This window comes from Schistocerca piceifrons, chromosome 6 (genome assembly GCF_021461385.2).
Source record: "Schistocerca piceifrons isolate TAMUIC-IGC-003096 chromosome 6, iqSchPice1.1, whole genome shotgun sequence".
NCBI lineage: Eukaryota > Metazoa > Arthropoda > Insecta > Orthoptera > Acrididae > Schistocerca > Schistocerca piceifrons.
The window spans coordinates 292093763-292121441 of record NC_060143.1 but is presented as its reverse complement, the minus strand read 5'-3'; the positions used below and the strand labels follow the sequence as shown (position 1 = coordinate 292121441).

General features: G+C 40.4%; 1 protein-coding gene across 2 annotated transcripts in view; it reads left to right on the top strand.

Annotated features, from left to right (window-relative positions):
- LOC124802989 (flap endonuclease 1) overlaps positions 1 to 27679 on the top strand; it is a 79358-nt gene that overhangs the window by 33672 nt on the left and 18007 nt on the right. For both annotated transcript variants that reach the window (XM_047264090.1, XM_047264089.1), the window contains exon 7: positions 20863 to 21051. In XM_047264090.1, coding sequence (XP_047120046.1) covers positions 20863 to 21051 — 189 coding nt within the window. The remainder of the gene's footprint in view (positions 1 to 20862; positions 21052 to 27679) is intronic.

Here is a 27679-nt window from a genome sequence, read left to right as displayed (position 1 = left end):
GTGAGCACCATCCATCCCACAGCATACATTGAGTCAATAGATGAGTTCTTCCCAAATCTTGTCTGGAGTAATTGTTGCAACAATTGCTTCAATCCTGTTTCTTAAGTCATGTAGATGAGCTGCTAGCAGAGGCACATACACATGATCCTTTATGAACTCCCAAACGTAGAAATTGTACGGCCTCAGATCAGGTTAAAGTGGATACCATGCGAAACTGTCATCTGGCCCCTTGTGACCAATCTAGCGTTCACGTACAGTGTCCTTTAACCAATCTCGTACTGAGTTTAATGCCAGTGAGGCAGTGCGCCCATGTTGCTTCAGCAAAAAGAAACGTCCATAAAGTTTCTGCCGGGATGTTGCACAAAAATATTCAATTTAGGGGCGTCTCATTGCAACTTACAGTCTCGTGGGAATTTGCTGACCCCTAGGTGCGCACATTGTGTTTTCACATTTCCACTTAAGAGAAATGTTGATACATCATTGAAGATGACACAATCTAGAAAATCATCTTACAGCAACCTTTTATTCGCAAAGTTATCACGTAAACTGTAGTCTGTAAACTTTAGAGCTTGTAACAACTGCAAACAATAAGGACAAGTTTTTTGTTAGTGTCTTCTTTAAATGAATCAGCATCTGCTCCAGTTGTTTAATAAGAAATTTATTAAGTCCACACGAATGGTTTCAGTCTTTACATTAGGCGATTATCGAGCATATCTTAAAGTTTCAGATACACTTGATAATGGTCTAAAGCTCGGTTCGCACGACAATACTGAATTGTATCACTCATTGTGTGAAACGAGTTGCATGCAAATGGTTTCTTATATCTCTTTTGACACAATGCCACCAGTGTACGCTTGAGTTTCGTTGTTTTGTGAGCACTGTAGTTTTGTGTAAAATTTTGGCAGCTGTAAGCGTTGTGGCCAAGTTAATGCTTATTTGTGTGAAATCTCTGCATATGACAAAAGAAAAAGAAACTTTTGGGTTCATGACTGGATAAAAAGAAGTTACTGAGCAACCTTGCTGAAAGAAATTTTAGTGGAAGACCTTAAAAGCTAATTTAATCATCTGTTGTACAAGTTGTGAATGGAAAGCACTGCTGTGACATTTTTAATAAAACAATATTGAATAAAGAATTCACCTTTCCCGATTTCTGTAGCCTTTCCTTATACCAACTATTTTCCTTAAAAAAAGACACTGCCAACAAAAAGCTTGAGATTCTGCCAACGCAAACCATGATATTGTAGTCTTGTAGACGTGGGCTTTTCCAAACCAGATGTTTTGCTAGCCTATATTTTTCTTAATTCATTTGTATATGTGCACCTAATTGAATGAATCTTGCTCTGCAGCTCATATATAATCAACCTAATCACGTACGGCCACAAATGCAACAACACCTCACTCTTAGTTTTTGTAATCAGCATCATTAAAATCCTACAACAACCTTTGCATAGCATAGCACCCAAAAAGTGACCAATTTCCTCCCTTCCCCACTTTATACTTCAGTTTGTTAACACACTACTGACATCTCTAACCTCAAAACCAGTGTAGCTGGTGTCAGCAAGTTGAAACAAGCGAAGAGTGTTTAGTTTCAGCAACAAGTTGCATGCAACATAGTGCCACAGTGTAAACTAGACTTGATAAAATGGTCTGAAATTGGTTAAGTGGACTCAGTAAAGTTCTGATTAAGCAATAGAGCAGATTTCATTAATTGAACAACAGATGTAGACTTAGCATCATCCAACATGGAGAAACTAATAAGTCTCATTAAGTCTCCACACAGACATCACTAAAATTGCTAATTCATGACTAGTCTTCCAATCTTATTTCTTGGGGCTATTCATGGAACACTCTGTCACTCATTCAACGCCTCCAGTCACCCTTTATCATCCCATATTCTTCTCTTTGCAAAGATAGCCGGTATCTTCAAACTGTTGATACCATGTACAGATATTACCACTTGCAAGATTACAATGGAACATATGTTTCACTGTAACAACAGATTCAGACCTTGCGAACTGAAGTACAAAAAGCTTTCTGTTCATTAGTTTGCATCTTTGCTACTAGCACTTTGTAACAGAAGATGCAGGAAGCAGTGCAGGTATACAAACAAAGCTGTTTGATGAGTTACTCCTTCATTTGATACAATTGTAAATAAAGCAAGGTGAATATAATAAATGGTGATTATGATGTCCAATACTCCGAGGAGCGTAGGGGCAATGTGGGAGACCCGCACTGCCAACTAGACAAGGTCCTAGCGGAGGTGGTTTGCCATTGCCTTCCTCTGACCATAATGGGGACGAATGATGATGATGATGATGATGATGATGATGATGATGAAGACAACGACACACCAACACCCAGTCATCTCAAGGCAGGGAGAATTCTTGACCCCGCCTGTAATCAAACCCGGGACCCCATGTGCAGTAAGCGAGAACGCTACCACAAGCTGTGGGCCTATGAAGCTTTAAAACCCTAATACTCATTTTGAAACACATTTCTTATAATCAGCATCATTAAAACTCCACAAAAACCTATGCGTAGCATAGACACCCAAAAAGTGACCAATTTCTTCCATTCCCCACTTTGTACTTCAGTTTGTTTACACTCTACTGAGACACCTAGCCTCAATACCGGTGCAGCTGGTGCCACCAAAGTTGAAACAAGCCAAAAGTGTTTTTGCACGATTCAGAAAAGCTGGTGCTAGTAGGAATAATCCAGATTGTGCAGGCTGTCAAGCAGTCATTAAAGTGAAGCCTATCATGTTGAGCAGAACATTCAGCAACTGGGTGGTCCAGCTGTTTACCTTTTGCCCCACGCTCAAATTCAGTCATGATGGATTCATCAGAAGACTTCCTCTCCTTCTCTTGGTCCCTACAGTGGAAACACTTTTTTTTTTTGATCAGAGGCAGCTGGACCACCCTGTTGCGAGACATGCTGCCCAACACAAAATACTTCACTTCAATTATTGCTTGACAGCCTGTCGCATCTAGTTCCTTCCTACCAATGCAGCTTTTCTGAATTGTGCAGGTAGGCAACTATCCTACATTTCTGTGACCCGCTGGCCTCAGTCTTTGCTAATCCCTATCCCCCATCCCCATCCCCATCTCTGCTCTCTCTCCAGTACTATGCAGCTTTCTATTCGACCAGTGCACCGACTAGTTTTTTCCCCATTCTCCGTTTATCTCCCTTCCGCTCTCTTCCCCTCCCCCCCCCCCCTCCTCTCCTCCCTCTCCATCCCAAACCACTCAACTGCACTTAGCATACCTACCCTGTCTCCACATCGTCCCTGCACACTCCCACAAGCAGCTCTACACCAACCCTTCTCATACAGTGCTACTCCTCCTTATCCTCAGTAGATTGCTGCTCCCATCAGGTGCAGTTGCTGTCCACAGTCTGGCTGCAGTGACCAAAGGCAGTCATCGTGTGTGTGTGTGTGTGTGTGTGTGTGTGTGTGTGTGTGTGTTGTAGTGGTATTTTTTTTTTTTTTTTTTTTGTGGTCTTCAGTCCTGAGACTGGTTTGATGCAGCTCTCCATGCTACTCTATCCTGTGCAAGCTTCTTCATCTCCCAGTACCTACTGCAACCTACATCCTTCTGAATCTGCTTAGTGTATTCATCTCTTGGTCTCCCTCTACGATTTTTACCCTCCACGCTGCCCTCCAATGCTAAATTTGTGATCCCTTGATGCCTCAAAACATGTCCTACCAACCGATCCCTTCTTCTAGTCACGTTGTGCCACAAACTTCTCTTCTCCCCAATCCTATTCAATACCTCCTCATTAGTTACGTGATCTACCCACCTTATCTTCAGCATTCTTCTGTAGCACCACATTTCGAAAGCTTCTATTCTATTCTTGTCCAAACTGGTTATCGTCCATGTTTCACTTCCATACATGGCTACACTCCATACAAATACTTTCAGAAACGACTTCCTGACACTTAAATCTATACTCGATGTTAACAAATTTCTCTTCTTCAGAAACGATTTCCTTGCCATTGCCAGTCTACATTTTATATCCTCTCTACTTCGACCATCATCAGTTATTTTACTCCCTAAATAGCAAAACTCCTTTACTATTTTAAGTGTCTCATTTCCTAATCTAATCCCCTCAGCATCACCCGATTTAATTTGACTACATTCCATTATCCTTGTTTTGCTTTTGTTGATGTTCATCTTATATCCTCCTTTCAAGACACTGTCCATTCCGTTCAACTGCTCTTCCAAGTCTTTTGCTGTCTCTGACAGAATTACAATGTCATCGGCGAACCTCAAAGTTTTTACTTCTTCTCCATGAATTTTAATATCTACTCCGAATTTTTCTTTTGTTTCCTTTACTGCTTGCTCAATATACAGATTGAATAACATCGGGGAGAGGCTACAACCCTGTCTCACTCCTTTCCCAACCACTGCTTCCCTTTCATGCCCCTCGACTCTTATAACTGCCATCTGGTTTCTGTACAAATTGTAAATAGCCTTTCGCTCCCTGTATTTTACCCCTGCCACCTTCAGAATTTGAAAGAGAGTATTCCAGTTAACATTGTCAAAAGCTTTCTCTAAGTCTACAAATGCTAGAAACGTAGGTTTGCCTTTTCTTAATCTTTCTTCTAAGATAAGTCATAAGGTTAGTATTGCCTCACGTGTTCCAACATTTCTACGGAATCCAAACTGATCTTCCCCGAGGTCCGCTTCTACCAGTTTTTCCATTCGTCTATAAAGAATTCGCGTTAGTATTTTGCAGCTGTGACTTATTAAACTGATAGTTCGGTAATTTTCACATCTGTCAACACCTGCTTTCTTTGGTATTGGAATTATTATATTCTTCTTGAAGTCTGTGGGTATTTCGCCTGTCTCATACATCTTGCTCACCAGATGGTAGAGTTTTGTCATGACTGGCTCTCCCAAGGCCATCAGTAGTTCTAATGGAATGTTGTCTACTCCCGGGGCCTTGTTTCCACTCAGGTCTTTCAGTGCTCTGTCAAACTCTTCACGCAGTATCGTATCTCCCATTTCATTTTCATCTACATCCTCTTCCATTTCCATAATATTGTCCTCAAGTACATCGCCCTTGTATAAACCCTCTATATACTCCTTCCACCTTTCTGCCTTCCCTTCTTTGCTTAGAACTGGGTTGCCATCTGAGCTCTTGATATTCATACAAGTGGTTCTCTTCTCTCCAAAGGTCTCTTTAATTTTCCTGTAGGCAGTATCTATCTTACCCCTAGTGAGACAAGCCTCTACATCCTTACATTTGTCCTCTAGCCATCCCTGCTTAGCCATTTTGCACTTTCTGTCGATCTCATTTTTGAGACGTTTGTATTCCTTTTTGCCTGCTTCATTTACTGCAATTTTATATTTTCTCCTTTCATCAATTAAATTCAATATTTCTTCTGTTACCCAAGGATTTCTATTAGCCCTCGTCTTTTTACCTACTTGATCCTCTGCTGCCTTCACTACTTCATCCGTCAGAGCTACCCATTCGTCTTCTACTGTATTTCTTTCCCCCATTCCTGTCAATTGTTCCCTTATGCTCTCCCTGAAACTCTCTACAACCTCTGGTTCTTTCAGTTTAGCCAGGTCCCATCTCCTTAAATTCCCACCTTTTTGCAGTTCCTTCAGTTTCAATCTGCAGTTCATAACCAATAGATTGTGGTCAGAATCCACATCTGCCCCTGGAAATGTCTTACAATTTAAAACCTGGTTCCTAAATCTCTGTCTTACCATTATATAATCTATCTGATACCTATTAGTATCTCCAGGATTCTTCCAGGTATACAACCTTCTTTTATGATTCTTGAACCAAGTGTTAGCTATGATTAAGTTATGCTCTGTGCAAAATTCTACAAGGCGGCTTCCTCTTTCATTTCTTCCCCCCAATCCATATTCACCTACTATGTTTCCTTCTCTTCCTTTTCCTACTGACGAATTCCAGTCACCCATGACTATTAAATTTTCGTCTCCCTTCACTACCTGAATAATTTCTTTTATCTCGTCATACATTTCATCAATTTCTTCGTCATCTGCAGAGCTAGTTGGCATATAAACTTGTACTACTGTAGTAGGCATGGGCTTTGTGTCTATCTTGGCCACAATAATGCGTTCACTATGCTGTTTGTAGTAGCTAACCCGCACTCCTATTTTTTTTATTCATTATTAAACCTACTCCTGCATTACCCCTATTTGATTTTGTATTTATAACCCTGTAATCACCTGACCAAAAGTCTTGTTCCTCCTGCCACCGAACTTCACTAATTCCCACTATATCTAACTTTAACCTATCCATTTCCCTTTTTAAATTTTCTAACCGACCTGCCCGATTAAGGGATCTGACATTCCACGCTCCGATCCGTAGAATGCCAGTTTTCTTTCTCCTGATAACGACGTCCTCTTGAGTAGTCCCCGCCCGGAGATCCGAATGGGGGACTATTTTACCTCCGGAATATTTTACCCAAGAGGACGTCATCATCATTTAATCATACAGTAAAGCTGCATGTCCTCGGGAAAAATTACGGCTGTAGTTTCCCCTTGCTTTCAGCCGTTCGCAGTACCAGCACAGCAAGGCCGTTTTGGTTAATGTTACAAGGCCAGATCAGTCAATCATCCAGACTGTTGCCCCTGCAACTACTGAAAAGGCTGCTGCCCCTCTTCAGGAACCACATGTTTGTCTGGCCTCTCAACAGATACCCCTCCGTTGTGGTTGCACCTACGGTACGGTCATCTGTATCGCTGAGGCACGCACGCCTCCCCACCAACGGCAAGGTCCATGGTTCATGGGGGAAGTGGTATATGTTACTATATGTTACTATAAAGCACAGCAACACATATCATTTTCCTTTTACTAGACTGATGACAAAATGTGTGTGTGAAAACCATGACTTTAATTAGTAGTAGCATAGAGAGCATCTACTGTGCCCGGGTTTGTTGGAATTTACATGCGGATATGAGAAAGAAAAATGCAGGAACAGTGCAGAAAGCGACGACGGATGTGTAATTTGGACTGGTTAGTGAGGGGTCACTTGCACTTTGCAGTGATATTTTGGGGGTGCTGTGGACTCCAAAGGAGGAAGGGGCCTGACAACAGTGGTTGAGGACGATAGAAAAATGAATGTTGTTATATAGACTCTATGCTGTGTTATCTTGTATTAATTATGGACTTGTGGATTTCATCAAGTATTGAAGCATCATGCATGTCTGAAAATCTTTGTTAGTTATCAGGTATTGTGAGTTGAGAACTTAATAGAATTCAGAAGAATTATGGAAACCGGGTGATTTCACAGTGAATTGTTTAAATGTATAAGTTCTCTGCCCCTCTGCAATTGGAAAAGAAGTCGGCAGTCAGATTCATGGCACTGCATAGCAAGGCCACAACATCAAGAGAAAACAAGACAATTACCAGGAAATTCAGAAAATAAGGTAACTGTTACTACAGGGAATGAGTAAAGACTTGGCATCTCCCAATATATCGATCCTTAAAATGAACCCACAACAAGAAAAACATCTCATGTTATGTCCTAAGTGAAAGATAACACAAGAGGAAATAAAATAAGAGCTATGACAAGAAATTAAAACTAAACAAGAAATTAAAATTGAAATTTTATGAAAAACAGTCAGATGTCCGATGTTGCATAGGGCGACAGAAATAAACAAGCCATCAAGAACTGTATCATAAGCACATACGTTGTAATGGTGCAAACAGCAGCAACACTATTGAAACTAAAGGGATTGTGACTTTAATTAAACCCAAACAATTTAGATTGTCACGATCTTTAACAAAAGGAATACCTGTTGGCCATAGCAATCAGGTCAACAACTAATATTATTCCCGTGTTGGAGTATGTTCTTGGCACATAAATCATGAGAAGATAAGCCGACTGCAGAGAAGATTTTCAGTAAGCAGTTTCAATGAGGCTGTGATGGCTTTCGAGGGCAACACTTCATCAATTTGCAGTTGGTGGCAATGCAGCAGACTACAGCAGTGGCTACACAACAACTGTCCGAGACTGTGCCACACACACACACACACACACACACACACACACACACACACACACACACACACATTCTGGAGGTGATACACTGTACAGCTTACCTAATTTGCCATACCAGCTGCTGTGGCACCCTGCTGATGCTATTTTGTGTGTGTGTGTGTGTGTGTGTGTGTGTGTGGGTGTGGGTGGGTGGGTGGGTGGGTGGCACAGTCTCGGACAGTTGTTGTGTAGCCACTGCTGTAGTCTGCTGCATTGCCACCAACTGCAAAGTGATGAAGTGTTGCCCTCGAAAGCCATCACAGCATCATTGAAACTGCTTACCGAAAATCTTGTCTGCAGTTGGCTTATCTTCTCATGATTTATGTCCCAAGAACACACACACACACACACACACACACACACACACACACACACACACACAGATATACACATTCTGGAGGTGATACACTGTACAGCTTACCTAATTTGCCTTACCAGTTGCTGTGGCACCCTGCTGATGCTGTCGTGTGTGTGTGTGTGTGTGTGTGTGTGTGTGTGTGTGTGTAGTTATTTAATTGGAACTAATTGTTCACAGTCAGTGTTGAATAACATTGGGTGTAAATACATTGATAAATGACAAAGGTTTTTAAAATGATATAAGTTTTAAGTGGTACTGTAGTTTGGATTACATGTCCATCACAACCAGAAGCATGGATAGCACAATATTAGCGGAAATTCTAGATAAACTTAAAGCATTAGAAAAAGTAGCAAAAGTCAAGCAGATAAACTAGGGGAGCTATCTCCAAGTAATTAAAAAATTAGCTGACTTAGCCACAAAAAAGACAGAATTTTCAAATTAGAAGAAACCTCAGGTAGCTTACCTCAGGAGTTCAAAATGGAAATAGTTGAGCATTGTTATATATATGTAATAAGAGTGAGGTCCAGAAGTTGTGGAAAGAATTAGAAGACACTGGACATGAACTTGGATGGAAAATAGCTACATCTAACATAGGATTATCACCAAAATTATTAGAAAAATTACAAATAGGAAACAGAGTTAGTTGTGCTAAGCAATTTCCAAAGTTTAAGCCAGAAGGAGAAGTATGCCTGACATATTTCTTAAGAGTATTTTCTCGATCTATGCTTCAGAAATGGGATGCTACTTAAAAAATAAAATAAAAAAATTGGGCTATGACATTTATTAACTGATGCAGCAGAATGGAGAACAGCTCATTCAGAGGAATTTAAATCGTGGGAAGACTTTCAGGAAAAATGTAAGAGAAAATATTGGTTCACAAGAAAAACTTATGCTACAGTTATTAGATCCTAAGTACCATAATGGTTCATGGGGTACATATAAGAAGCACACTGAGTGGCATCTGACTAGATCTAAGTATTTAGTATTTAGATAACCCACTAGATGAAAAAAATTTGGTTCAAGTGCTGGTAAGGAGATTGCATTATTTTGCAAGTAAAGAAATATATAGTGGGTGGACTAATACAGAACAGTTATTGGTATTTGTAGGTTTCGATACCCCGAATAAAGAAAGAGGGGCGATTTTAATCATGCAGAAAATCTGAATGCAGGAAACGAGGTGGAATGTTACATATCTAAATTTTCCAGGAAGAAAAAGAAGTAATTTTTGTTGTATAGATAGGAGACCAAATAATGATTGCAATAGAAAGAGAAATACAGTAAAACTTGCTCAAATCGGCACATGTATAATTCGGAAATCTGCCCAAACCGTACAAGTATTTCAGTCCCGACGCATTCAGTGCGCTTCTGTATGCTGATTTTTTGTATAAGTGGAATGTGCCTAATGCAGAAAGGGAAAGCAAAGCTTAGAACATACACTATGTGATCAAAAGTATCCAGACATCTGGCTGAATATGACTTAAAAGTTTGTGACGCCCTCCATCGGTAATGCTGGAATTCAATATGGTGTTTGCCCACCTTTAGTCTTGATGACAGCTTCCACTCTCGCAGGCATACATTAAATCGGGTGCTGGGAGGTTTGTTTGGAAATGGCAGCCCATTTTTCATGGAGTGCTGCACTGAGGAGAGGTATTGATGTTGGTCGGTGAGGCCTGGTATGAAGTCGGAGTTCCAAAACATTCCCAAGGTGTTCTGTAGGGTTCAGGCCAGGACTCTGTGCTGGCCAGTCCATTACAGGGATGTTATTGTCATGTAACCACTCCACCATAGGCCGTGCATTATGAACAGGTGCTCAATCGTGTTGAAAGATGCAGTCGCCATCCCTGAATTGCTCTTCAACAGTGGGAAGCAAGAAGGAGCTTAAATCATCAGTGTAGACCTTTGCTGTGTTAGTGCCATGCAAAACAACAAGGGGTGCAAGCTCCCTCCATGAAAAACCTGACCACATCATAACACCACCGTCCCCAAATTTTCCTGCTGGCACTAAAGACACTGGCAGATGATGTTAACCGGGCATTCGCCATACTCACACTCTGCCATCGGATCCCCACATTGGGTACCGTGATTCATCACTCCACACGTTTTTCCACTGTTCAACTGCCCAATGTTTACGCTCCTTACACTGAGAGAGGCATTGTTAGTCATTTACCGGCGTGATGTGTGGCTTATGAGCAGCCGCGCAACCATGAAGTCCGAGTTTTCTCACGTCCCACCTTACTGTCATAGTACTTGCAGTGGATTCTGAAGCAGTTTGGAATTCCTGTGGGATGGTCTGGATAGATGTCTGCTTATTACACATTATGACCCTCTTCAACTGTCGGCGGTATCTGTCAGTCAACAGATGAGATCGGCCTGTACGCTTTTGTGCTGTACACGTCCCTTCACATTTCCACTTCGCCATCACAATGGAAACAGTGGATCTAGGAATGTTTAGGAGTGTGGAAATTTAGCTTACAGACATATGGCACAAGTGTCACCAAATCACCTGACCACATTCGAAATTCATGAGTCCTGTGGGCGTCCCATTCTGCTCTCTCACGAGGTCTAATTACTACTGAGGTCACTGATAAGGAGTACATGGCAGTAGCTGGTAGCACTATGCACCTAATATGATAAACATATGTTTTTGGGGGAGTCCGGATACTTTTGATCACATAGTCTACTTAATAATTTATTGTATAACGCGGAAAAAGCCTATACAAAACTATTGTATTACAGTTCATTAGTTATTCATGACTCCGCCATGACATTACTTTGGACACCTCTGTTAAACAGCGCACATCCAAGAAAAGATGTTCAGCGCAGTGCGGTGCTGCTGGTGTGGACCAAAAACTGCGCTGCTCTGTGAAACAACGTATAAGTTACGCTCAATGTCAGTACAGTACATCAAAGCAAATGGTTCATTCGTCAGCGCTCTGTTTGTGAGCTCTCTCGTTTTCCTCATTATTGACGCACATCGGTGCATACAGGAACATTGTTGCACCTCTACCAACACTCTGCTGCAGTGTGTGCAGTGAAAGAGGTGGGTATTGTTCCATTAAACAATGGTTTTACCCAGCAAGGTCATTATTTTCTGCCAGTTTCAGTTGACTAGTAGCACTTTAAGAGATACAGTAACATGATGTCAAATAAACGGTATGCGTTGTTAACACTTAACGAAAAGATTAATGTAATCAAGGCGAGTGAGAAAGACAAACTCTTTGTGTGCAAAATTATGTTGTGTTCCAAATGCTGTAAAACAGAAATTGGAAATGGAAATGCCATGTGGCTAGGACCTCTTGTCGGGTAGACCGGTCGCCTGGTGCAAGTCTTTAGAGTTGATGCCACTTCGGTGACTTGCATGTTGATGAGGATGAAATGATGGTGGTAAGGACAACACAACACCCAGTCCCTGTGTGGAGAAAATCTCCGCCCCAGCCGCGATTCAAACCCGGGCTGTTAGGTATGACATTTCGTCGTGCTGACCACTCAGCTACCAGGGGTGGACAAACAGAAATTTATGAGACTTTAAGAAACAAGGATAAGATTTGGATGAAAGGGAATGGGCAGATGTAAAGAAAGGCAAAGAAGACCGGAAATAAAGAAATTAATGAAATTGTGTGCGAATGGTCTGTAAGTGCGCGGGCAAAAAAACTTACCTTTGTCTGGACCCATGTTGCAGAGTGAGGCTCTGAAAGTTCCTAAAGAACTTGGAACTATGGAGTTTAAGGCATCCACAGGATGGCTGGACAGTTTCAAAGCTAGGCACAACATCGTGTTGAATGAAGTGTGTGGGGAAGCCAAGGATGTGCAGGAAGGTGTAGCAACAGAATGGAAGACAATACTGTCCAACTTCATTTTGAATTATGACCCAAAAAATGTGTTCAGTGCCGATGAAATGGGACTACTTTATTGCATGCTGTCTTCAAAATTGGTAGCAATTTGAAGTGAAAAGTGCACCAATAGGAAAATGTCCAAGGAAAGACTCACTGTACTGCTGTGTGAAAACGTGTTAGGTGAAATAGAGAAGCCACTGGCGATTGGAAAGGCAGCACAACTGCATTGTTTCAAAAACATAAACGTCAGTAACATTCCATTCACATGGTGAAGCAATAAAAAGGCGTGGATGATGAGTGGTCTTATGGAAGAATGGCTGCGCTCTTTCAATGCCAAAAACGAAGAAATGAAATCGCTAAGTTCTCTTTTTCTAGACAATGCAACCTGTCACCCGAAAGTAACATTATCAAACGTGAAATTGGCTTGGTTCCCTCCAGGTTAAACCTGCCTCACACAACCCATGGACTAGGGTGTTATTTACACATTCAGGTGTCCTTATAGGCGATTACTGATACAATTTCTTATTCTTAAATGTTGAAGAAGCCAAAAGTGTGTTTGCTCTTGCATGGTCAGTTTCTGTCCTGGATGCAGTAAATTGAATTGGCTTGGCAGTAAAGGAAATAAAGCCTGAAACTATCACCATGTGCTTCAACAAAGTGGTGTTTGGGGGTCAAGAACAAGATGCTTGTTTGGCCATCGAAACTCAAGAAAATGCAACAGCAATCGCTGAATTAATGAAAATGTGAAACATTTCATGTAGTGCTGATGATTACATTCAAAGTGATGACTTTCTTTCAACTCACCCCACTTTCACTTCAGCAACAAATCTAAAAGAAATCTGCAACACAGAGGATGATGAAGAAGAAAAAGAAGAAGAGGAGGAGCAGGAGCAAAATATATCCCTAGAAAAATTAACACGTCTGAAGAAGCCATTGCATGCAGAAACAATGTTATGCCATTTGCAGCACACACAAATTCTCCCAAGTTGTTGGAACTATTGTATGGTGCAAAAAATTGACTATAAAAAACAATTTTGAACATGGAATTAAAACAAGTTTCCCCTCCTTGACATGTGGTGAAAAAAGTGAAATGGAAAGCAAATAAACATGGTAATAATATGTATGTACATACAATAATAAACGAATTTAAAGTTTGAGTAAAAATATAGAAATGCCATGTTATTTATCAATTAGTGTAATAGTCAAGTGTTCTGTTGTTCAATATACGGTAAATGAACATCTAGTATGCTGGAATCAAGGTACGTAAATACAGTATATGCATAATTATAAATTTTTACTGTACTTTTGTGCCTGATACTTGACAAATTTTACGTAGCCCATTGAGTTTTGTGTAATCCGGAAACCTGTTGAATTTGGAAAATTATTTTAGTCCCAGGCACTTCTGTTTTGAGTAAGTTCTACTGTAATAGTGAAAGGAATAATTCACACGTTTTTATAATCAGTGACTCAAACACCATCGGCACTGGTAAAACAGGATGTCAACCAAAGTACAGGTACAAATAATTATCCAATACTAGTATCACATCTTGGGACATGGGCCAATGTCTAGGATTTATCAAAACTATTGTAGGCCTGTACAATGAATAATTAATTGAATTCACTCATTCAATACCTACAAGAAAATGGTTATCACAAGAAGGTAATATAGAAGAGGAAGAGCAATTAAAACCAGTGCTTGAGGCAAAGGTATCACATATAAACGTAGATATTTATATAGATCTAGGAAACAAAATTTCACACGAATACCTGCTCACTCTTAGAAATAGGAATAAGTGTCCCGCATTACCAGTAACAGGACCATATATTGTAGAAATAGCAGGTAGTAAAGGAAAACAACTTAAAGAGGAAACTCGGATGTCATTAGAGATACGAGCTGTTGAATTTGTGTGGACTGTGTTAATAGTACCCCATGTGAACCTACAGGTACTGTTTGGCCTAGACTGATTATTAAAATATAAAAGTAAAACTTAGTTTACGATCATGTTATACTGGACCAAGGAAGGCTCTAATCACATTACACCATTTAAAATAAGTAAATTATTAACTAATAGGGATTTATTACTAGTTGCCACAGCTCTGTTAGTGGATGATGATAAAGAAACAGAAAATCTGCAAGGGTATTGGGAACAAATAAAGATTAACTCTCAGGTATCTGACCTATTAACTGAAGAACAAGAGATTTTCATATGATCTTAATGAAATAAAGGAACGTATTTTCTGAAAAACCTGGAGCGAATGTCGACTATGAAGCCTTTTTTTGCAAATCTTACTCAGTTCCCAAAAGTTTAAGAACAGCAGTATATAAGGAAATCAGAAAATGGTAGCTAGTGTTATACTTTAAGCAAACATATAGAGACAGACCTATATCTATAGATGATTTGTTAACGAAATTCTATCAAGGAAGGTACATTAGTTCAGCTGAGTTGATTGCCAGTTATTATCAGGTCAAATAACACAACCATTGATGCCACTGGCAGCTGTAGTGGGTGTAGCAAGTGTAGCAGCATCTGATGGCCGCATCCATACAGAAGTTCCGCTGGTGATGGTCCGTCTCGTGGGTGGGAGCGATAGGATGCAAGAAAGAGTTGCAGCACTTGGTCCTGTGTCTGGGTGTTGCCAAGCTAGGCCATCTGTTGTTTAAAAGTGCTTATGAAATGTTCTGCTTTGCTGTTGAACTGGGGGTGAAACGGAGCACTTGTTTGATGTCGAATGCCATTTCATTCACAAAACTGTTCAAAAATACGTGAAGTGAGCTATGCAAAATATGGAGGACAATGCTTGAATGGCACTAAGCGATGTGGTAGAAGCCATAGGCACTGCAAAGGGAAACCTAGCTAAAAGAGTCTACCACTATGAGCCAGTGAATGTTCCAAAGTGGTCCTGCAAAGTTTATGTGCACTCATTGCCATGCGGATTGAGTCTTAGGCCAAGCTGAGAACGCCTGTGGCAGAGCAAATTGGTTTTTCACACTTGCGTAACACTGTGATGTCATCTGTTCAATATGGGTATCCATGCCCTGCCAAGTGCAGTGCCATCACACTAACTGTATAGTGCGAACAATTTCCCAAGAGATCTGTGTTTGCTTCCGTGGCGTGTGCAATTTTTCTGTTGTGAAAGGGAAGAGATTTCAGCAATTCAGAGTTCTGCACATTGATTTGGCAGCAGGATGCGGCAGATATATCAAAATCAGTCTGGGCCATTTGTAAGGCAAGATAGGGCATCTGCTTTGTCACAGGTCTGTACACAATTTCGAACTGATACTGCGAAAGGAACAAAGCCCAATGTTGCAATTTTTTTTAACAATGTGTGTAGGAACTGGCTTTGAACGTTGAAACAGGAACTGCAAAGGCTTGTGATCTGTCAGTAAAAAGAACTTGCAGCCATACTTGATGGAATTGAGTCACACCTTACACAATAGCCAGAGCCTCTTTTTCTGTTCGAGAATAACGGCACTGGGTTTGATTTAACAACTCTGGCACAAAAACAATAGATCTGTCTTGTGCACCAGTTCTGCACGAAAGCACAGGGCTGATTCTGTAGGAAGAAGCATCGACTTGCAGAACTACTGGCTTGGCAGGGTAAAAATGCGCTAAACATCTGTCACTGATCAAGGCATTTTTGAGTTTCTGAAATGCATTGTGACACTCTTTGGTCGACATGAAAGGCACATTTTTCTGATGCAAGTGATGCAATGGAGCCACGATCTGAGCAGCATTCGGTATGAACCGATTGTAGTACGTCATCTTGCCTAGTACTGACTGCAGTTCAGATGCATTGCGAGGAACAGGCATGTCAAATGAGATTGGAGGGGGAGGACACCCTGAATGTTTATCACATGATCAGAGTATTTTTGTTTTTCTTGTAACAAGGCTATTTGTGAAAAGTTGCATATTTGCAAAATAGGCTCTGTTTCCTGCTTGTATTCTTTCTCTTATTGCCTTTCAAATGCTGTTACCATTTGTTATTACAGCTCCCAAGTAGTTAAAAGAAGACACTCCTTTAAAGTATTCTCCTTTGATGTTTAGGTTCTTTATGGGTTCTTCTTGCCTCAGATTGTGATATTACAATATATTTTCTTCATTTACTATGAGGCCAGTTCTTAATGCTTCTGTTTCCATTGGCCAGTATGTTTCTGGAAGTGTATTGATATTTCTTCCTTCTATAACAATGTCATCAGTATATGCACATAGTTTTCATAAATATGGTGCCTCTTTTGTTGATTTTGTTTAACAAACTATGCAGGGCTATATTGAATAGTGCAGTGGAGATACTATCACTTTGCTTCACACCTTTATCAAAGCCAAAGCTTTCACTTGTTCTTTTGCTCTTGTCTCTGTCATTGTCGCTCTGATTAATCTTATTACTTTAGCACATACGAGGGGGGACCCAAAAGAAACCGGACTCCGAGGGCGCTGCCACTTGTAGACATAGTGCAGGGTTCTTACGATAGATGGTGTTAGTAGAGACCTTCATGAAACAGCTATGCAGACGGGCGTCAGTGCAGAGCTGAACGTGCAAGTGTGGGCATTGTGTTTCTCTAACTGTTGGCAGGTTACCTCTGCGAAGTCGTTATGGCAACTTTAAAAGAACAAAGAGTGTGTGTGAAATTTTGTTTCCTGCATAAAAAAACTGCAACGGAGACACACCAAATGCTTCAGGAAGCATTCCAGGAGGACACTATGAGCCGCACACAGGTTTTCGAGTGGTTGGGGCGTTTTAAACGTGGCGTGGTGTGTGTTGAAGACCAAGCTCGTTCTGGACGCCCTTCAACATCGCGGAATGGGGAGAACATTGAAAAGGTCCGCCAAAAGATCAATGAGGATCGTTGCCAAATGATCGACCAAATTTCAGCAGAGACAGGAATCAGTTGGAGCTCCTGTCAGCGGATTTTGAGTGAGGATTTGCACATGAGACGTGTTGCTGTTAAATTTGTTCCACGCCTTCTCACACAGGAGCAAAAACCATCCGCATGAATGTGTGTCAAGACTTGAAAACAGAGATTGCACATGATCCAAACTAACTTCTTGAACAAAGTCATTACAGGGGATGAGAGTTGGTGTTATGGATATGACCCAGACCAAAAAAAGCAAGGCAAGTGAGGTCAAATGTGAAGACGATGATCATTGTCTTTTTTGATGTTTGTGGAATTGTGCATCAGGAGTTCGTACCCCCCTGGCCAGACCGTTAACCAGCACTTTTACTTGGATGTTTTAAGGCGTCTGCGAGAGGATGTGAGGAGGAAACGCCTGAAACCTTGGCGATCAGGTGACTGGTTTCTGCATCACGACAACGCTCCAGCACACACAGCCTTACGAGTGACCTACTATTTGGCATCTCAGAGGTGGTCTGTCGTTCCCCACGCTCCGTATTCGCTGGACCTAGCCGTTTGTGACTTTTTCCTATATCCACGAATGAAAAAAATGCTAAAAGGGGAGCGTTATGACAATGTGGAGGCGGTAAAAACAGCTTCGCAAAGGGCACTGGACAATATCAAACTTGAAGAGTTCCAAACATGCTTCCAACAGTGGGAAAAAGAGACTTGACAAGTGCATCACATGTAATGGAGAGTATTTTGAAGGTGACTGAAATAATTTTGTAAAAAGGTTCATCAATAAATTTTTTATGACAACAATCCGGTTTCTTTTGGGTCCCCCCTCGTACACAAACTTCTTCCAGTACTCTACTTGCTGGTTTGTGCTGTCGGAGGCTAGTTTGAAGTCATTGAATAGGAAATGCAGATCTATATCATATTCATAGAACTTTTTCACCATTTGTCTTATCACAAATATTTGATCAGTTGTTCCTCTGTCTGGTCAAAAGCCACACTGATATTCCCCTAGCATGTCTTCTGCGCACTTCTCTATCCTTTTGTTTAGTACCGAGTGAGGTGGCGCAGTGGTTAGACACTGGACTCGCATTCGGGAGGACGACAGTTCAATCCCGCGTCCGGCCATCCTGATTTAGGTTTTCCGTGATTTCCCTAAATCGCTCCAGGCAAATGCCGGGATGGTTCCTTTCAAAGGGCACGGCCGACTTCCTTCCCCGTCCTTCCCTAATCCGATGAGACCGATGACCTCGCTGTCTGATCTCCTTCCCCCAAAAACCACCACCACCATCTATCCTTTTGTTTAGTATACTTCTGAAGATCTTATAAGCTGTGGTTAAGAATGTTACACCTCTATAGTTTTCAGTGTTAGGTTTTTCACATGCTGTTCTATCCCCTTTCTTATAAATGGCAATTATTATTCCAGTTTTCCATTTGTCTGGCATAGTTTGTTTCCCATATATCTGATTTTAATGTGTGTGGTTCCTTTATTACAGCCTCTCCACCAGCTGTTATTAATTCAGGAAGTATGCTGTCTTCCCTAGGCGTTTGGTTGTGTTTCGTCTTGTGCACAGCCTGGGTGACCCCTTGTAGTTTTGGCTTTCTTGCCTTGTTGGCATCATTGTCTACTTCCAGCTCCACTTTTTCCTCTTGTGCAGCTGTCTTTTCTTCTTCTTCTTCTTCTTGGCTTGTATTTAGTGTATCTGTGAAATAACCTGTTTGTCCTCCTACTATCTGTTCTTCCTCTCTTATCATTTTCCCATCTTTACTGGAGCATGCCATTATTTTTGGCTGGGATCTGCTCTTTATTTTGCCTACAGCATGATAGAAATTTCTTATTTTACTCTGTCCCTTTGTTAGCTCTTCTCCTTAATTCGCTATATTGTTCCAAATTATTTCTAGTTTCTCTCTGCAGCACTTTTTTTCTTGCCCGGATCTTTTCCGCTATTGCTGACCTGCAATTCTTGTCAGTTCATTCCTGGGTTATTCTGTTCCTTCTTATGCCTATTATTTCTTCTTCAGCATCTTTAAAGGCTTTTCCAATCCTTCTCCATCTTTCATCTACTCCTGCAATCTCTTCACTGCTCGTCTTTCTGCTTTGTGTTACTTGGTATTTTTTTACTTCATCAGAGATTTTCAGTTTGTCAGTATTAGTTAATCTTCTTTTTTATTCTGTTGCCATTTGTTATTGACAGTTTCTCCCTGAAGTCTTATTTCATCACAAAATGGTCTGAGTCACAGTTCAGTCTTCTGCAGCCCGGTACATCTATCCCTCATATTTATTTTCTACGAATCTTGCCAAGAAACCTAGAAGTTTAGTTGGAGGGCACAGTAAGCTAAAGCTGAGGTCAACTCGAAGGTTGGTTTGAACATCACAGTGACTTAAAATGCATGGTCCCACTGGAAGTGATATGTTGTTGCTTTCCTTCATTATGTTCAAACTGCCATTTTCAGCCACTTACACGAGGGCCTACATGGACTCCAAACCAATGTGCTACCTGACATTTTTCACTATTAGTACTAGAGGTGAAAGAAGTAATATGACAGATAATAATCCTAGCGGTGACCAGGTATTGAACCCAAGACCTATGAATAAATAGCGTGACAGTTTACTGCTGAACTCCAGAGCCACTCGGAGTACTAGTTAAAGAAGCAAGGTGTATGAAACCAGAGAGCAACTTGTGTCAAATAGGGAATATCAAGGCTCCTGTAATAATGGCAATGTTCTTTGGACACAACAATGGAAAGAAGAGTTTACAGATTTTCTCAGTTGTGCACCAAGTGTTTAGTTAAAATACAAGCAATCTACCAGGAGAAAGATATATTGACAGGCCATGGAACGTATGCAGCAGTATGTAAAAGATAAACTGAAGTTACTGATATATTTGTTAGTGTGCAGAAATTCCAAATCAGGTGGTATGGAAGTGCACTGGCCAGTCAGTAATAATATAATATGGTATGATTTTCTTTTGGGAAAAACCAGTGCTTGGAATATTAAGAAAGAAATGCTGTAGCACAAATTTATTCAAATAAGTAAGGGTTTTCTTAGAGGTATTAGAAATCTGTGTGGAAGAACAGTAGTGGCAGAAATCTTGGCATGCACCTTGCTGAAGCTGGTAACAGCTATATGACAGATAGTCAGTTTCCAGGGTAACTGACTGGCTGCAATAGTGGGAGGAGCTGTTATAGAATACCATGGACCTGTGATTTCTTGGACACTGAGAAGCCTCACCAAATAGTAGTCAGATGAGTTGTGTAATGCAAAATACAAAACTCTTAGAAATAGTCAAGTAAACTATATAAAAAGTCATCATACCACTCCCCACTCTCCAAAACAAGAAAGAGTTTGTAACCAATTAGTGTACAACTGTTTTTCAACCTTTGTGCTGTGCCTAGTTTCATAAAAATCTGTCTAATCAGTGTTAATGGGACAACAGTTTACTACAGCTATGTTGTTGCGCCCCACTGGGAGACAAAAATAGCAGAGCATCTGCACGACTTCACAGAAAACAACATGCAAAAATGTATGCAAAGAAATGAATGCACGTGTGTGTAGGCCTAAATAGATCCTACTTCAGCACTAATTGAACATTAAACTGCAAATTGACAGCCTCAGAAGTTTCTTTTATGTCAACTCTTATACATTGTTAGTAATAAATGAGGAATACAATGCATTTCAAAATATCTTACTAAGAAAGTCGGTGTTCAGCAGTATACTTCATTTAAAACTTTTTCCGTGTGTTAATTTTGTAATGTAACAATTTGTGCCACTTGCTTTTCTTTATTAATTACTACTTTTCAGCTGAAATGGACTGATCCAGATGAGGAAGGTTTGGTGAAATATTTGTGTGGTGACAAACAATTCAATGAAGATCGTGTGCGTAATGGTGCAAAAAAACTGGCAAAGGGCCGGTCAGGGACAACTCAAGGTCGCCTTGATACATTCTTCAAAGTTTTACCCAGTACGAACAATACCTCGCAGAAAAGAAAGGTATGTAAATATCACTTGTCTCTTGGTTTTGTGAGGGACTTGCGAAACACAATTTTTCCGTCTTGCTCACATATTATTATTTATGATTCTGACTATGTGTTTCATTTAACTGCAGTCATCGGATCTCTCATGAGATAAGAAGTAAAAACATAAATACATGGGCTATACAATTTTTTGCACATATTACAAGAATATTTTTCATGAGAAAAGAAAAATGTCCATAGGATGCGCTTTATTTCGATAGATCACAAAATATTAGGTATTTACAATTAATAGGGTACAAATACAGTAATATACATGAGTAATACATACCAAATACATTAATATATTTATGAGATGTATACCCTCAAACAGCTCTGCCTCATGTGAGGTGTAGGTGCATTGTGGTGGTGGCAGTCACTGGTAGGAAGGTAAATTTTTCAACCGCGATCAGGTGACTCTCAAGCCATGACGGCAGTGCACTCTGTTATAGATGAGAGATAAGTCCAAACATGAATAAAAGGTAAATTGGATTAAAAGCATAATTACCATTTTTGTTAATGTGTTAAGCAAACACACCTGCAGCTAGTACAAGTATGACTATTTGATGATATACATTGTATTAATCATTTATATTACGGTACCCATAATATCGATCTTAGACATCTTTCCATCCGTGCTGAGGACTGTGTAAGTTCATCATACAGGGGTTGGAGTGGCTCGTGTATCGCATCATACTGGGACGAAGACTTGGTCACACATTGCTAGATCCTTGAAAACAAAAGGACAACAAGTGAGTTGACCTCACAATGAGACAGGACAGAGTTGTCAGATTTGTGCTTGCAGCTTGGAGATCTGTGCTCGAGGAATTTTTTTGGTGGTTGAATTGATTGGCCATACACAAGATCAGCTACTCTAGCATGGAGATTTTCCTTGATGGATGCATGAAGGCCTAGAAGCACAATGGGTAATGCTGCCTTCCAGCACTGCAAATTGTAACGTCTTAATGCTGCCTTCCAGCACTGCAAATTGTAATGTCTTAATGCTGCCTTCAATTGCCGGTGCAGTTGTCCCACAAATCCATTGGCTGTAGGATGGTAAGCTGTAGTGCAGATACACTTCATGCCTATCAGTGTGGCAAGTGATGTTAACAAATACGGCTCAAACTGTCAGCCTTGATCCACGGTAAAAATGAAGAGGCAAATCAAACTGGGCAATCTGTCCTCAAAAGAATGGAGTTGTCAGAGTTTCAGAGATTATATTACTCATAGGGAAAGCCTCTGGCCAATGCTAAAAGCAGTTGATGTCCATAAGTCGGTAAGTGAAACCATCAGATGATGGTAATAGCTTGATTATGTCTAAATGGATGTGCTCAGATCATTGATTAGGTGGTAGAAATGTGCCATGTAATGCTTTGACATGTTGAGTAATTTCATTCCTCCGTTAAGTCATGCACTGGCGCTCAGCTTGTGATCTGACCCCGGCCACATGAAAGTGTTCTTCCCAAGATTCAACTTACTGCAGATCCCTGGATGCACCAATGATGCAATGGTTTAGTGTCAAAACTGCAGAGGGACAGGCAGTCGTGTCTTTGCTGTTGAAATGTCATAATACATCCATATGTTCGCCAGTGGTAGTGGGTCACATTGGAGGTGCAGGCTTGTTGGTTGCTCCAGTAATGCATGTAACTAAGGGGTTGCGCCATTGTGACTTAGTGACAGCCTCTTAGTTGATAGCAGTTGTAAGTGTTTTGACATGAAAGAGAGAGCGCGTCTTCTGGAATGTTCATATCACCCTAAACGTGAATAACATGCATAGTAAATTAGCCGTTATTATGTAGGTGGTGTTGATGTCGTGGTGATGCCTTGTCTGGCATCTGAAGAAAGACAAACATCAATAGCTTGTGGTCAGTGACCAAAGTAAATTGCTGTCCTTTGAGTATATGATGCAACTTTTTTATGGCAGTGTACACAGCATTCAGCTTGCGATTGCATGTCGACCAGCCTTGCCCCGTTAGTAAAAACTTGTGCCTGAAAAACATGAGAGGCTGGCAACACTGCTCTATTTGCTGTTGTAGTATGGTGCCTGTTGCTGATGCCGACATGTCTGCTATCAAAGTGAAGGGGGACCTAAGAAATAGAATGCACTAACAGCATAGCTTCAATATTGCCAGTTTTCATTTGGTGCAAGCTGCTTCTGCTTCACTAGTCCATAAGATTTCATTATTCAGTTTCGAAGCATCTCTCAGCTAGCCATTCAATGGTGTTGTCAACAGTGTATAGTTTTGTTCAAAATGGTGATAGAAATTTATTACGCCTAGAAATTCTCTCAATTCCCAGATCATGACCAGCCGCGGGTGTTTGACTATGGCTTTAACTTTCTCTTTCTGCGCTTGAATTCCTTGGGCGTTGATGGTGAATCTGAGGAATTGCAATTCTATCACTTTGAATACACAGTATGAAGTGTTAATAGTCAGTCCCTGCAAACTGAGGTGGTTGAAGGTTTGATACAAATGCTCCATGTGATCTGATTCTGAAGAAGATTTCACCAAAATGTTCTCGATATATATGTAACAAAATTAAAGGTTGCACATTATCTCATCCATAAGACGTGGAAACATCTGTGCAGCATTACATATTTTGAACAGCATTCTCATATAGTCAGAGACTGAATGGAGTAATAACAGCAATTTGGCTGTATCTTCGGGTGCGACAGGTATCTGATGATGCACACGTACTGAGTCAGTGGTAGAAAAATGCATGTACAATGTACATTGTGTGCAAAATCTTCTATGTGCCACAACGGATATCTGTCAGGAATTGTTCTCAAACTGAATTTTTGGTAGTCACCGCACAGGTGCCATCCATTTTCTTCTTCGGCACGACATGTAATGGCACAGCCCAGCTACTGCATGACTGTTGACAGATCCCTTGTGCTAACATTGGTGAAAATTCTTGCTTCACTACCCTCAACTTCTGAGGTGTTTATCGACAAGGCTCTGCATGGATAGAAGGTCCTGGGTTAGTGAGTATATAATGGAAGATGATATGTTGTATAGGCGTTAGCACGGGTGTGCTTAGGAAACTTCTGGGAACTAAGTATGGAAATTCTCCTGTGGTGGTACATACTGTACTACCAATGATACATCATAGTTTTCCTTGGTCGGTTAAATTAGTAGTAGTATCAAGGAGACAGTGATGCCAGAGGGCTAGTAAAACACCATTTATACAACAGGAAATTGGCTCTGAGAATGATGCCTCATGTCTGCCACTCGAATTTGTGTCGTAGACCTAGATTGAGAAATAGTATCACACGACCATAAGTTTGAATCAATGATCCATTGGCAGTGAAAAGACAGCAATCATCTCAGCTGTGGTGTGCCAGTCAAGTAGCTAGACACACTAACACTTCAGCTCCTGTGTCTACTAAAAACTACTGCTTCGTGTATCTCTCTGACAGAGGCGTCGATTGCCATTGAGAGAGCCAGTCGCCATCATCACTCACTTCACGCCAGGTTTCTCATCTCACACGAGGGTTGCATTTTTCATACTTCCGCGCTGAACTTTTGGTGGTACCAGAAGATCTTTGCTGCCGATGGCAATTGATTGGACCTCCTTGCCAACCAGCCCTGTTGTGGGTAGTGACAGGAACACGATGTTATCAAATTGGTTACTTGGGCCATAAACTTGGCAATTTGTGCTTGTTAAGATGTGAGGGCTGCCATAGGGTTGCTGTCCTTCTGTGGGCGTACAGATGCAATGATTGTGTGGTAAGATAAACTTTTGAACTGCGATCTGCAGTCTGGGCAAAGGTGCGTACTGTTAATATTTTCTGCGCATCAGATGGTAGGCATGATACCTAGATATTCTGAAATATGCCTTGGATTGCAACAGGTGGGTAGTTAAAGCATTCTTGATCGTCGCATACTGATCGGTCCTCAGCTGGACAGCTAGAATATCTTGCATCTCTGTAGCCATATCTACATTTAATGCTGTGAGAACATAGCTGTATTTAATGTGGTCTGCTGTCACCTATGTTAACATGAACTCTCATTGCAACTGAGCAAATCATAAAATAGAGCTTTCCTGCCAGAATAGAGGGGGGCCTGATCAAGATTCTGCTGATTATTATGCCCATAGGCAGCTTGATCATAGATGGCGTGTCCGGCATGGTGACATAATGATGGGACTGGTAAGGGACATGCTATACAGTGTGGCTCATGTGGCTTTTTCAAGTACATGAGGTGGTTGGCACTGTTTTTATAGTTTTACTTTTTGTCTCTTGACAGATCTGATGATGACAGTTTGCCGAAATGCACAATCAGAATCAGCAACAATAAAATGTGACCAAGATTGAAAAATTTTGTGTGTTTACACATCATTACGGCTGCTAGCCTATATAAACATATCCTGTCTGCTATTTTGAACGTGTCAAAGCCTGAATTCAAAAATTATTAATTTGAAAATGTAAATAATCTGAGGAATAAAGCCCCCACACACATACAAGATACCTATATGGCTACATTGTACCACCTGACTACCCTATGCCAGCACTGCAGCTTGACTTGAAAATATGATGCCCATGAATTTCACCCTCTATATGTTTTATATAGTTTTCCAGTGTATGTTGGAACAGAGCTCATGCAAAATAAATTGACTCATGCACACAGACGTATTCTTGTCCTCGTTGCTAGGCAAAACCAACCTTTTGCTCCGAAGCATCGACCACCTTGGTTTTCTGTTGCCTGCTGTTTTGTACACTTTGTCCGTTATGAATGCAACATTCTTTGCCCACTTTGGTGCAGTTAACAACCAGTTCACTACACGGTGTGACCGGATGTGTGCATGCTGGCTGTTCAGCAAACTTTCTCACACAATGTTGAAGAAACTACAGAGTAAAAAAGTAGTTTTTTCTGCATCTTATAGCCTTATTTGTTAGCTTCACAGGAGGAGGGTTTTTGCCATTTTGTTAAAATGTGAAACTTTATTTACCAGGATATGTGACTACTGAAATTGGAACAAAAAGAGTGATTGATTTATGCCTTTCTTGTTAACCTTTTTTCTTTTAGAGAAGCATCAGTGGCAAATTCTGAGTAACACCCATGTTTTTCTTGGTGCTGTGGTGTATTGTTTCTATTAGCAAAACACAGCAGAGTTTACAAAGCTTCATCTAACAAACATGCTAATGCAGTTGCAATAGCTGCAGAATCCTAAAGTAGTGGATTATTAACAACCAGCCGAGGACAAGACAGGGCAATAATTTATAAAGAACATGATTTTCAGCATAAAAATAAATATGTAATTTCTTCACATATACTGTTGTAAACCTCCAATGAATTCTCATTTCACCAGCTGTCGATGGCCCTTAAAAATTGCATTATTCTAATGAAAACTGCTGTAGGTTCTTGTACACCATGGTAGATAGGAAATTTCCCATGTTAACCATATATGGCAAAATAGTCTCCTTTTTGCAGGCTTTCATTTGCTAGAAACTTGGTTTGATATCTCAAAAAAGGTTTATGAGATACAAGGGGTGTCATGAATATTTCATTCTCATGTTTTATTTGTGTGCACAAGCAAGAGTGAGTGCATTGCATGCAATCAGTTCTCTTGAGATTGAATACAAATACATATGTAGCAAATACAAACAAAAATTAATTATGTTCATGTCATACACAGTTACGTATAACCTAACGTGCGCCACACACAAATTCATAGTGACTTCTGTTTTTCATTACAGATTATTCTAATTTTGTATGAGGGGTTATTTAACATCAAAATATCACAGTTGCAGTTAACAAAAAGATAGGAAGCTTACCATGAAGCAGGCAAACAATGGTGTATGTATATATTCCATTGGTGTCCACTGCCGTACTCATTTTGGCAATCTTGTATCATCCATTCTTTCTGGGTGCCAATACCAAAGTAGTCTTTGTGATTCAATTGCCTGTATTATGGTATTTTCAACTTCCATTTTCCTCTGTTTTTCCTTATTTCTTCTGTGATCCGACTTCACAGAACTACAGACATTGGTATAAGATGCAGCCATTTCTACCTGACAGTTCCTTTAAAATCGTGTGAGAAAGATTGCGTGTACACACCACAATTCACTGTACAGTTACGTTATTTTCATGCATTTAGTCACTAATATGATTCATCTTATTTTCCTTCACCCTGACCAAAAGTTTTCAAGGATTTTTGCTCCTCATTTGTGGCTTTTCTTTTCAGTCATGTACACAAGAACCATTATATTCTTGTAAAGGTAAGAACATATACGTCTACATCTATATGGATACTCTGCAAATAACATTTAAGTGCCTGGCAGAGGGTTCATCGAACAACATTCACAATAATTCTCTGTTTTTCAGATCTCATACAGCACGCGGAAAAAACGAATACCTATATCTTTCCGTGAGCTCTGATTTCCCTTATATTATCATCATGATCGTTTCTCCCTATGTAGGTCAGTATCAGCAAAATATGTTCGGAAGAGAAACACTTGCAATGCTTTAATTTATAGTTGACTGATGCTTTGTGTGAAGGATATTGTTTAAGATGAAGCAGCTAATTATTATACACAGTGTATTAATCAAATATAAGAAGGGAATACTATAGTGAAATATAGGAAGCTATTAACAATAAAACATCAA